Source organism: Lemur catta, chromosome 7 (genome assembly GCF_020740605.2).
Source record: "Lemur catta isolate mLemCat1 chromosome 7, mLemCat1.pri, whole genome shotgun sequence".
Lineage (NCBI taxonomy): Eukaryota > Metazoa > Chordata > Mammalia > Primates > Lemuridae > Lemur > Lemur catta.
This window is the reverse complement of record NC_059134.1, coordinates 69,702,923-69,713,004: the sequence shown is the minus strand read 5'-3', so window position 1 is coordinate 69,713,004 and position 10,082 is coordinate 69,702,923. Positions and strand designations below refer to the sequence as shown.

At 44.6% G+C, this 10,082-nt stretch overlaps 1 protein-coding gene across 1 annotated transcript; it reads left to right on the top strand.

The window, feature by feature from the left end:
• Positions 1 to 897: 897 nt before the first annotated feature.
• LOC123641655 (calcitonin gene-related peptide 2-like) lies at positions 898 to 4,049 on the top strand. Its single transcript, XM_045556532.1, has 3 exons — positions 898 to 983; positions 1,722 to 1,859; positions 3,890 to 4,049. The coding sequence occupies exons 1-3, from the start codon at positions 898 to 900 to the stop codon at positions 4,047 to 4,049; spliced, it is 384 nt and encodes a 127-aa protein (XP_045412488.1).
• The last annotated feature ends 6,033 nt before the right edge of the window (positions 4,050 to 10,082 follow it).

Below are 10,082 nucleotides of genomic sequence, written 5' to 3'. Positions count from 1 at the left end.
CTTGCTCCGCTCTTCCTCCACGGCTTCCCACTCCAGTCTCACTCTCTCCTCCTGCACACAGGCTTAGGCCAATCTCCCCACACTGGGGGGTCCCAGGCACCATGCAGGGAGCAGAACTCAGGAGTTGCTTTCCGCAGACAGTGCATCCAGGGATCGTGTCTGGAGCCTATGGGTCTCCGGGGAAATTGATTCAGAACCTGGGCCAGTGCGAATGGGTGGCAAACGGGCACAACGACCCAGTGGCAGGCAGCCCTAAACTGCAAGCCCCAGTTCCTGGCTCTGGGAGCACAGACAGAAGTCTGGGATCCAAATTTAAGACTCTATTAAGCTTGGTTCTTGCAGGGGACTGAGTTGCTACAGGGCGGAGCAGCTGAGCACTAAAATTGGTTCTTCTGTTTCTCAGAGATTCCCAGGGAGAGATATTCCCTCTCTGCATACCCCTTTTTGCTCCCCGACCCAGGTGTGTGCAATAGCCCCGAGGAGGACAGCTCTGGGTTTCCTTATGAGAGCAGCTGATGTCATAGGGAGAAACCAGAGTGTCCTCCACAGAGACCTGGCTAAGGGGTGTGTGTGTGTCTGTGTGCATGTGTGTGCGTGTGTGTGTGTGTGTGTGTGTGTGGCTTTCGGGTAGGACTGAGACCTCCCCATCCAGCTGTCCCGCTAAGAACGCTCCTCCAGCTTTGCCAAACTGCATGCTACAGGCCCACCGGATCTTCCAGCACTCCACTTTGCTGATGAGGAAATAAAGATGAAGAGAAATATAATGACCAGTCTGAAGCTACAAAACCAGGGAGATAGGGGCAGGGCAGAAACAGTACAAGAGTCCACATATGTGGGTTCATAGAACTTTGAACTGGTGCAGATAGTGACATCATTCTTCCCTTGCAGAGGAGCATCATGGGCTTCCAGAAGTTCTCTCTCTTCCTGGCTCTCAGCATCTTGGTCCTGTACCAGGTGGACAACCTCCATGCAGTGCCATTCCGGTAAGACAACCTGAAGCCAGGAGCACACCTCCCTCCCACTGCCCCTTGGATCAAACAATTCCTTGCATCCTAGTTTTGGTGTGCTGTGCTGAATGCTTAAAATCTAGGGTGGCGGTGAGGAGTTGAAGGGTGGTAGCATGTATGTATGTCATGTATGTATATATACACATATATAAATTTTTCTGATATAAAGGTGTGTAGCACACAATTTATAAATAATAATAAGGTATACAATAAATTTCATATAGCCCATTGAGTCTTACAAAATGCTCTCATTGCTTTTTATCAAACTTGTATCTGTAGCTGAACTAGTTTATCCAATTCAGCCTTGACTTCTGAAATGAATTACATCCTAATCCGCTACCTAGTTTGCCAATAAATTTGGTGTTATTAAATCTAATATGTGATCTATTAATCTATTTCTCACACACAAATTTATTAAAATGAAACTTTTTTCAGAATTTCATCATTTAATTCTTAATAATGGTTTCACTTAACATTCAGCTTGTAAAATTCCTGAATATTTAGCCATCAAATTTCATGAGCCTGTTACAAACTGGCTCCAGCCCACCACATCTTGGAGACCACACCAGTGCCTGGCTGGTGGGAAGGACACTGACCCCTGCCCTGTCACCGGAAGTTGGGTTGGCAAGAACCTGGAAGCCTGGCTGCATACTCCGGGGGAGGGGTGGTAGGCAGGAGCTCAGAGACTGCACTGGGTTTTCTTCCCCCCACTAGATCCGTCCTGGAGAGCGTCCCAGACGTGGATAAGCTCAGTGAGGAGCAAGCGCGCCACCTGCTGGCTGCACTGGTGCAGGACTATGTGCAGATGAAGGCTGGGGAGCTGGAGCAGGAGCTGGAGACAGAGGGCTCCAGGTAAGGCTCCCCACGCCACCCAGCACAGGCTTCCCCTCTCCATCACACTCAGGAAGGCGTAGCCCAGGTAGGAGAGAACACGCTGGCCAGGGTCCAGCAGGCTGTGGTTTTTGACCAGGACCTGGGGCCCAGCCATTCTCAGGCTCCGAAGGAGTCGGAGGTCCTGGTGTAGCTGGAAGGACTGTGGTTGGACACATTAAGAAACTGCATTTCTGAAAGCTCTTAAGAAATGAAATGGGGAGATGTGGAACGGCTCACTGCAGGAATTTCCCTTGAAGTACTGGGGAGACCTCTCAGCTTCAGATGAGTTAAGACTGGTAAGGATGAAGTGGGTAGGCCTGGTGTCTCTCAGGAGATTTTAGAAATTTGGCTTTGTTAATCTGCAGATGACATTCTTTCACACTTGCAAGGAGCCTTCATGTCACATTTTCAAGGTGAAGGTGAAGCCCTTGTAGGGGGTGGGGACAAGTAGAGCAGTGTCGGACGGAGGTAGGTCTGGGTCTCTGGATGTGCAACATCCATGGAGATGTGCATGTTGTCACCCTGCCAGAGAGGGCATCTTTCCTCAGCCCCACCTCCCTGTGCTCCCTGAGCCTGAGCAGAGACCAGCCTGGCCCCAGCCCTGCCTCAGCAGAGGCATGTGTGCACCTGCATCCACCCCAAAAACCCTTCTGCCGAGCATGGAGGACTGAACAGCATGTGGAATGCCAGGAAAGGTCACCCTTCCCCACCCAGCCCTTCCCCACACTGCCCTGGCCCATTGCACCTCTGAGCTCTCCTAATGGAGGATGTGAGAGCTGTCCCCTGTCCTGGTCCAATCTTCTGAGTGACAGTCCACAAGGCAGCCCCTGGTGCATGATAATGTCTGGCATGTCTTTTCCCTGCAGCCTGGACACCCCCAGATCTAAGAGGTGTGGTAATCTGAGTACTTGCATGCTGGGCATGTACACACAGGACCTCAACAAGTTTCACACATTTCCCCAAACTGCAACTGGAGCTGGAGCACCTGGCAAGAGAAGGGATATGGCCATCGACGTGGAGAGAGACCAACGCCCTCCTGTTGGCATACCCTAACAGGCCAACTAAACTCCTCCCCTTCCTTTCTGATTTCCTTTCTGGCTTCCTTCCTGTAACTTGCTGCATGTGGTTCCTCTCTGGCTGCTCTTCGGGCTGGTACCAATGGCTTTCCTTATGGTAGAGGAGTCTACAACCTCAGGTGGGAAGAGAAATAGCAGGACTCACAGGCTGGGAGAGAATCATCCAGGAAGAGATGAGGAAGCAAGGGCAGCCCAGAGTCCCCCAAGGATTTCATAGCAGAGCTTCTATATCCTACTTACAAATGGGCTATTCATTTGGGAAATAAAGCTATTATTCTAAAAGGATCCGAGTTGTGGTGGTCATTGCTCTAGCCCATGAGACAGGCTTCATGGTGTCTAGGACCTGTACTTAGAAGTAGCCTTAACCCTAGGGTAGCAGGACACAGGGTATACTGTGGATGGTCCCTGTGACCGAGCTCAAGCAGCAAGAACAGGGGTGCTAACAATCAGGTAAGCACCTCTGGGACTGGATGGAGCAAACTCCACTCTGCTCCTTTTCCAGGTAAGACTGGGGAACTTTTATTTTCCTAAGAGGGGGTATTTGGTGTCGGTGACTGGAGTATGGATTCTACAGTTCTTGTGAATGGGGTTGGGCATGGTGCCATAATGCACTCTGGTCTAAAAAATCTTTGCCACTTTTTAGTCTATTTATACAGGAAATATTGGACATTACAGCTCTTTCTTCCATGGCCAGTCACCCAGAGTCACCTTTGGGTTTTCTGATGCCCCTGGGAATGTTTATGGAGAGTGATCATGACATTTCCCCTAATGGCCTTGTGATTTTCTGCTCCAATAATTGTGTTTGGCAGAAACACTTAAGGTTAATTGGTGCCTCTCAGAGCAGCAACATTACCATGATGGTCCCATGGGGAAGGCTCCTCCCCTAGCCTCTCACTCACAGATCTTCTATTATTTTTTCGTCTCGAAAATCAGCATCACCACCCAGAAGAGAGCCTGCAACACTGCCACCTGTGTGACTCATCGGCTGGCAGGCTTGCTGAGCAGATCAGGGGTTCTGGTGAAGAACAACTTCATGCCCACCAATGTGGGTTCCAAAGCCTTTGGCCGGCGTCGCAGGGAACTTCAGGCCTGAGCAGGTAAATGCCTCCAATAAGGTGAACACCCTTGTACTATGGGATGGGAGCACAAACAACAGGGTATTGCATGGCTGTAGTTTATGCTCTGAGCCTTTTTGGGCCCCTATGGTTGAGAAAAATCTGCAGGGGAAAGCACCCAACCAGTATCTGGAGAAAGGTCAACAAGGTCCAATAGCTGAAGCCCTAGAATTTGGATTCATCTTCTCTCTATTTTTCCAGTCTCTCCTTGTAACACTGAGATCATTAAACCAGGAAACATAGATCCTATTTCTTTCAAACACTCTTCTTTACCATTGTAATTGTGATTATTCTAGCACTTGAATTTGAAAGATAATGACACTATCCTTTTAAAGTATACATTACATTGTCGTGTACCCCTGAATTAAGACCATAGACTTGAGTTCAAGAACTGTTTGCCCTCTGCTAGCTACATGACTATGGACCAGTCAATTAAATCTCTCTGAGCCTCAGTTTCCCAATCTGTAAATTGAGAGCTACAAAAGTACCCACCTCCTAGTATCAATATAAAGAGCAAATGAGATAATAGATATCAAGAGTCTGACAATTAATCAGTAACTAAACTCTAGCTGTTGTTCTCTTTTCCTCCTAGGTTGCAATGAGGCCAAACTCTACATCTTTTAATGTATAATGAAAGCAATTTGTAGGAGAGGCTCCATGGAAGACATACATATTTGGATCCTTCTTGATATTGAAAACCATCTTCTTTGTTTGCAAGGAACTAAAGCTAAACGCAGAATAAGCCCATTCCAGTTACCTATTGTATATCTTTTCCATATTTGATTCTATATTCAATAAATATAACAGCATGTCTCATTGGCATATCTGGTAGCAAATCTGGGCTCTATCGGCCATCCTGATAACATTGGCAGCTCTCTTAAACCTCAGGGGGACATGAAATCACTGCCTCTTGGGTGTCTGGGGACATATGGTAATGCTGAGCCTTGATGGAACTATTTTTCTGAAGAAATGTCAATGTTGCCATTTGTAAACTTCATCAAAATTAAAAATGTATTTTCAATACCCTTAAATGGAATCTCTCCTGCTGTTTTGCTGTTTTTCCCAGGAGAGCTTCAGGGGCCCATAAGCACTTTTCTGACCAGGCTAACTAATTTGAAGCAAGGGCAACACATTTGGGATAGATCCTCAGTGTCTTATACCCTCTGCCTCTAGGGAAACATCCCTCATTGAAGTTAGAGTTTTGTGAGTGTCAAAGAAGACAATTCACATTTATTTTCAGAGTACCCTGGTCCCCAGCTCCAGGGGATATCCATGCACTTCTCCTGGACTTAGGTTTATCCTTTTCCCTGCCTGTCATCCCCATGAGAGCCCCTCCCTGTATACCTTGGCCTGCAAAGCCCTTTAGAAATGAAGGCTCAGAGTTTAAAATGGGGATCACAGACTAGCCAACGTAGAAGGTCATCCATGCCATCCAATCCAACTGGTGCATTCTGTGAGGGGCACAGAGTTGTCTTGCTCAAGGTCCACCAATAACTTTACCAGAGACATTCATACACTTAACAAATACTAATACTTATTGAGTGCCTGCTATATGCTACGCCCTATTCTAGGCACTGGGAATAGAGAAATGAACTGAACAGAATGGACAAAACTCCCTGCACTCAGGCTTACATTCTAGCTGGAGGAGATGGAGATATCGCATGCTGTGGAATCACAGACCCTCAATATTAGAAGGAAGCTGGAATGTCAGATGGTCTGAGGTCCTTTTCAATGTAGGAATTTCCCAGCATCAACGTCCCCAGCATCCTCTGAGACCTCCAGTGACAAGCTGCTGAGTACAACTCCCAAGTGACTGGGAAGCCAGTTTCACTGGTGGGCAGTCATTTAATTAGTTTAATTAGTTAGTTAGCTAGTTATTTAGAAAAGTCAGCCCCTTCTACTCACTGGCTCTAATTATTTTCTCGGGATCACATAGAAGTATGTCCCTTTCTCCCCTTCAATCTGTACTCAACACAATAGCTCCACCATCACTGTAACAGGTATTAAATAGATCAGACCACAACTCTCCAATGTTCAAAACACTCCAATGACTCCCTATCTCACTGAGCAAATACCTGAGTCATTGTAGTGGCATACAAGGTCCAAGTTGATCATCCCTTCCTCTCCTCTCACCACCATCCTCATCACCTGCCTGGCCTCATCTACTCCTCATGCTCCCACACACTGGCCTGTGTACTATTCCTCAACTTCTATCTCCCACATTCAACCACTGAGAGTCTTTGCATGTGCTGGTACCTCTGTGAAGAACACTCATCCTATGGCCCCATCTCCTCTTGATCATTACTCAAATGTGAAGATAGCCTGACCGTGCTTTCCATAATTGCACCCCACCAACATACCCTAGCCCTCTTCTTTGCTTAATTTTCTTCTCATTATTGCTTACTTACTTCTTACCTCCTACAATCCCTATATATTTTGCTTATTTGTTTGCTGTTTGTACCCCTTGCAGCCATAAATGCAAGGATCACACAGGCAAGGATAGGGCTATTTTGTTAATTGCCTTATCCCCAACATGCAGAACAGTGTGCCTGGCACAAGGTAGCACTCAATAAATATTCATTGAATGAATGAGGGAATTAATGAAGTTGTCTTCCTCCTTTTGTTTGTGGTCAGCTCTCGGGTTCCCTCTGGCCCTGATTTCTTTAAGCTAAATTATCCAAGGGCCTTAATCTTCAGCAATTACAGCACCTAAATAGTGAATCCCTCAACTGCCTGAAGGCTTCAATGGCTACTAGTTTGTCAACAGCTCAAGGCTTTCACTCTATTTCTTTGGCTTGGACCCACTTCTAATCCCACCTCTCTCCTCCACTTGATTAATTGTGACCAACTCTTCTTCTTCCTTTTCCCATGCAATAAACAAAGCAGACGGCAGGGTACTCTCCAGGTGTCACAGCTATCATGAGGTAGGTAAGTTCAAATTAGGAGGGGAAATAGCAGGAAGACAATTTTAGTCTTGGGTGCAGGGAAGCTTCACCAATAATAAAGCTAATACTGAAAGGAATTTATACCAGGACTCTGTGTATATTTCTAAAATAACCCAGAACTCATAGAGTAAAAGAGTGTGATTAATTTTAACCCTCAAACAAAGCATAGTGTTCACTGGATCAAGAATCTAAGAATAGATCTAAGAAGTTCATAAAGCAATCAAAGCACAACATTGAGAAACCATGACTTTTGGTGTGGCTGCAGCATCACTCATTACTGCTCAATAGGCCATCGCAGAAAAATTATGTCTTTTTGTGCTAAATAAGGCTCATCCCAAATAATCAGAGCCTCAGTATATATGCTGTGGCTGACTGAATCATTGCTCCCAATTCTTCACTATACTATAGCAGTATTATATAATTTCACCATCGCCATGCCTTCAAGAGTGGGTAAAGCTGACTTCTCTACTCCTTGACTCTTGACTGAGCCATGTTTTGGCTAATGGGACATTGATAGACATGGTGCAAGTGGAGGCTTGAAATATGTTTATGTGGTTGGGTTTGAGGCTCTTGTGCTTCTGCCACTGTCATGAAAAGAATAGCCCCAGGTGTCTGCCTTAGTACATATTACAAAATACCACAGACTGGGTAATTTATAAGGAAAAGAAACGTATTTCTTATAGTTCTGGGGACTGGGAAATCCAAGAGGGTGGTACTGGATCTGTTGAGGGCCTTCTTGCTACATCATAGCATGGCTGAGCACATCACATGGTGAGAAGGCAAGAGCATGTGTGTCAGCTCTGGTCTCTCTTCCTCTTCTTATAGTCATCAGTCCTGTCATGGAAGCTCCACCCTGATGAACTCATCTAATCCTAATTACCTGGATCCATGCCCAACCAACACTGGCTGAGATCAACCTCATCCAAACTAACCCACAAAACCCATGAGCAAGAAAAATAAATATTCGTTATTGTAAGCCACTAAAATTGAGGTTGCTTACATGTAGTGTTATTGTGGCATTGGTTAAGTGATTCACACCATTTGGGGGTGTTATGGATTGAACTGTATCCTCCCAACATTTGTATGTTGAAGCCCTAACTCCCAAAGTTATGGTATTTGGAGATAGGGCCCTTAGGGAGGTAAAAGAGGTCATAAAGATAGGGTCCTAATCTCATAGGACTGGTCTTCTTTTAAGAAAGAGACACAAGAGCACCTGCTCTCTCTCTCCATGTGCATGCAAACAGAGAAGAGGCCAGGTGAGGACACAGTGAGAAGGCAGCCACCTACCTGCAAGACAGGAAGAGAAGCCACACTAGACACCAATCTTGATGGCACCTTGATTTTGAACTTCCAGTCTCCAGAACTCTGAGAAAATTAATTTCTGTTATTTAAGCCATTCAGCCTGTAGTATTTTGTTATGGAAGCCTGAGCAGACTAATAGAGGGGGCATTAGTAGATGGAATTGTTTTTGCTACCATAGGTTCTTTTTCCTCTTATTGGGCTCTAGGTCAATTTGCTGAATGTCCAATTTGTCAAATTTACTTGTTTCTTTTTACAAATTTATTTTTGTGCTCATTTCCACTTTGTCTTTGTAAAACCATCTTAAAGGATGTTTGTTTTGTCTCTGTTCCAGCCTTCTGTGGCTGAAGCTGAATAATATATACGTTAGATAAATTAATTGTGGTTTATTCATATAATGAGTATGTATAATATATTACACAGCAATGAATATAAATATTTGTATCAACTTTAAATAAATCTCACACATACTATTGAGTGCAAAATAAAGAAAGTTGCAAAGGATGCATACCAGATGATACCATTTGTTTTGAATTTAAAGCATGCATAACAATACCGTACATAATTTAAGGATACATATATATAGTAAAAATATAAAGTCATGTATAGAGATTATAAGGGTCACATTCAAAAGAGTGATTAACTTTAAGGGGATGGGAAGGAAGTGTCATGAAGAAGGACATACGGGCAGATTCTACTAAGGTTTTGTTTCTTAAGGTTTTATTTTCTAACCTGGGTAGTTGGTATATATGGATGTCTGTTATATTCATATTTAATAGGAATAAATGAACATAGGTGTGTGGCTTTTTTATGTTAAGAAAGCCACCATAATAATAAAAAACAATGAAAAACTTTTAAACTAGCCAAAGAGAATGTGGTCTATTCAATGCAAAGTAGGAAAGAAGACCCCAAAAATGTATAGTGAATGCACCACGTGAAAAATGAAGGCAGTGATAAATACTTATATAGCTTTAAAATAATTTTAAGTTAGTTAAAGTCACCAGTGAAAAGACCAAGATTATCAGATTGTATTTTTTAGTGATCCAGCAATGTTTATTCCACAAAGGAAACTTTTAGAACAAAAGGATTCAAAATGGATTAAAATAAAAGGGCAGTGAAAGATATACAAGACAAATATGAACAAAAGTTAGTTATGGCTGGGTGCAGAGGCTCACGCCTATAATCCTGGCACTCTGGGAGGCCGAGGTGGGGGGGGATCCTTTGAGCCCAGGAGTTCAAGACCAGCATGAGCAAGAGCGAGACCCCGTCTGTACTAAAAATAGAAAGAAATTAGCTGGACAACTAAAAATATATAGAAAAAATTAGCCATTCATGGTGGTGCATGCCTGTAGTCCCAGCTACTCGGGAGGCTGAGGCAGGAGACTTGCTTGAGCCCAGGAGTTTGAGGTTGCTGTGAGTGAGGCTGTTGCCACGGCACTCTCGCCCGGGCAACAAAGTGAGACTCTGTCTCAAAAAAAAAAAAGGGGGGGGGGTTCCTCTTCTGTTAGGGTCCCTGAAGCTGTCCAACAGCTTCATTTCATTCAGTTGCCCAGAAACCATCTTCTTACTAGGTAGCAGACCAGATGCAAGGATTCTGAATTTACATCACTCAGATGCAGAGGCTTCCCTAGCTTAATAGCCTCATTACCTAACCCAGTATCTCTATAACAACCCCAAAGACATAGCTTCCACTCTCCCAGGAAGATTCATGGCAATTTCGAGAATTACCACACTCAGGGAAGATCCAAAGCATGCTCTCCTGACAGG

What these genes read in the sequence shown, in the direction of transcription:
- LOC123641655 (XM_045556532.1), top strand. Translation starts at nt 898, where the DNA reads ATGGGCTTCCAGAAGTTCTCTCTCTTCCTGGCTCTCAGCATCTTGGTC. An exon ending in CTCCATGCAGTGCCATTCCG is followed by an intron (nt 984 to 1,721) that starts GTAAGACAACCT and finishes TCCCCCCACTAG; the next exon opens with ATCCGTCCTGGAGAGCGTCC. An exon ending in CTGGAGACAGAGGGCTCCAG is followed by an intron (nt 1,860 to 3,889) that starts GTAAGGCTCCCC and finishes CTCGAAAATCAG; the next exon opens with CATCACCACCCAGAAGAGAG.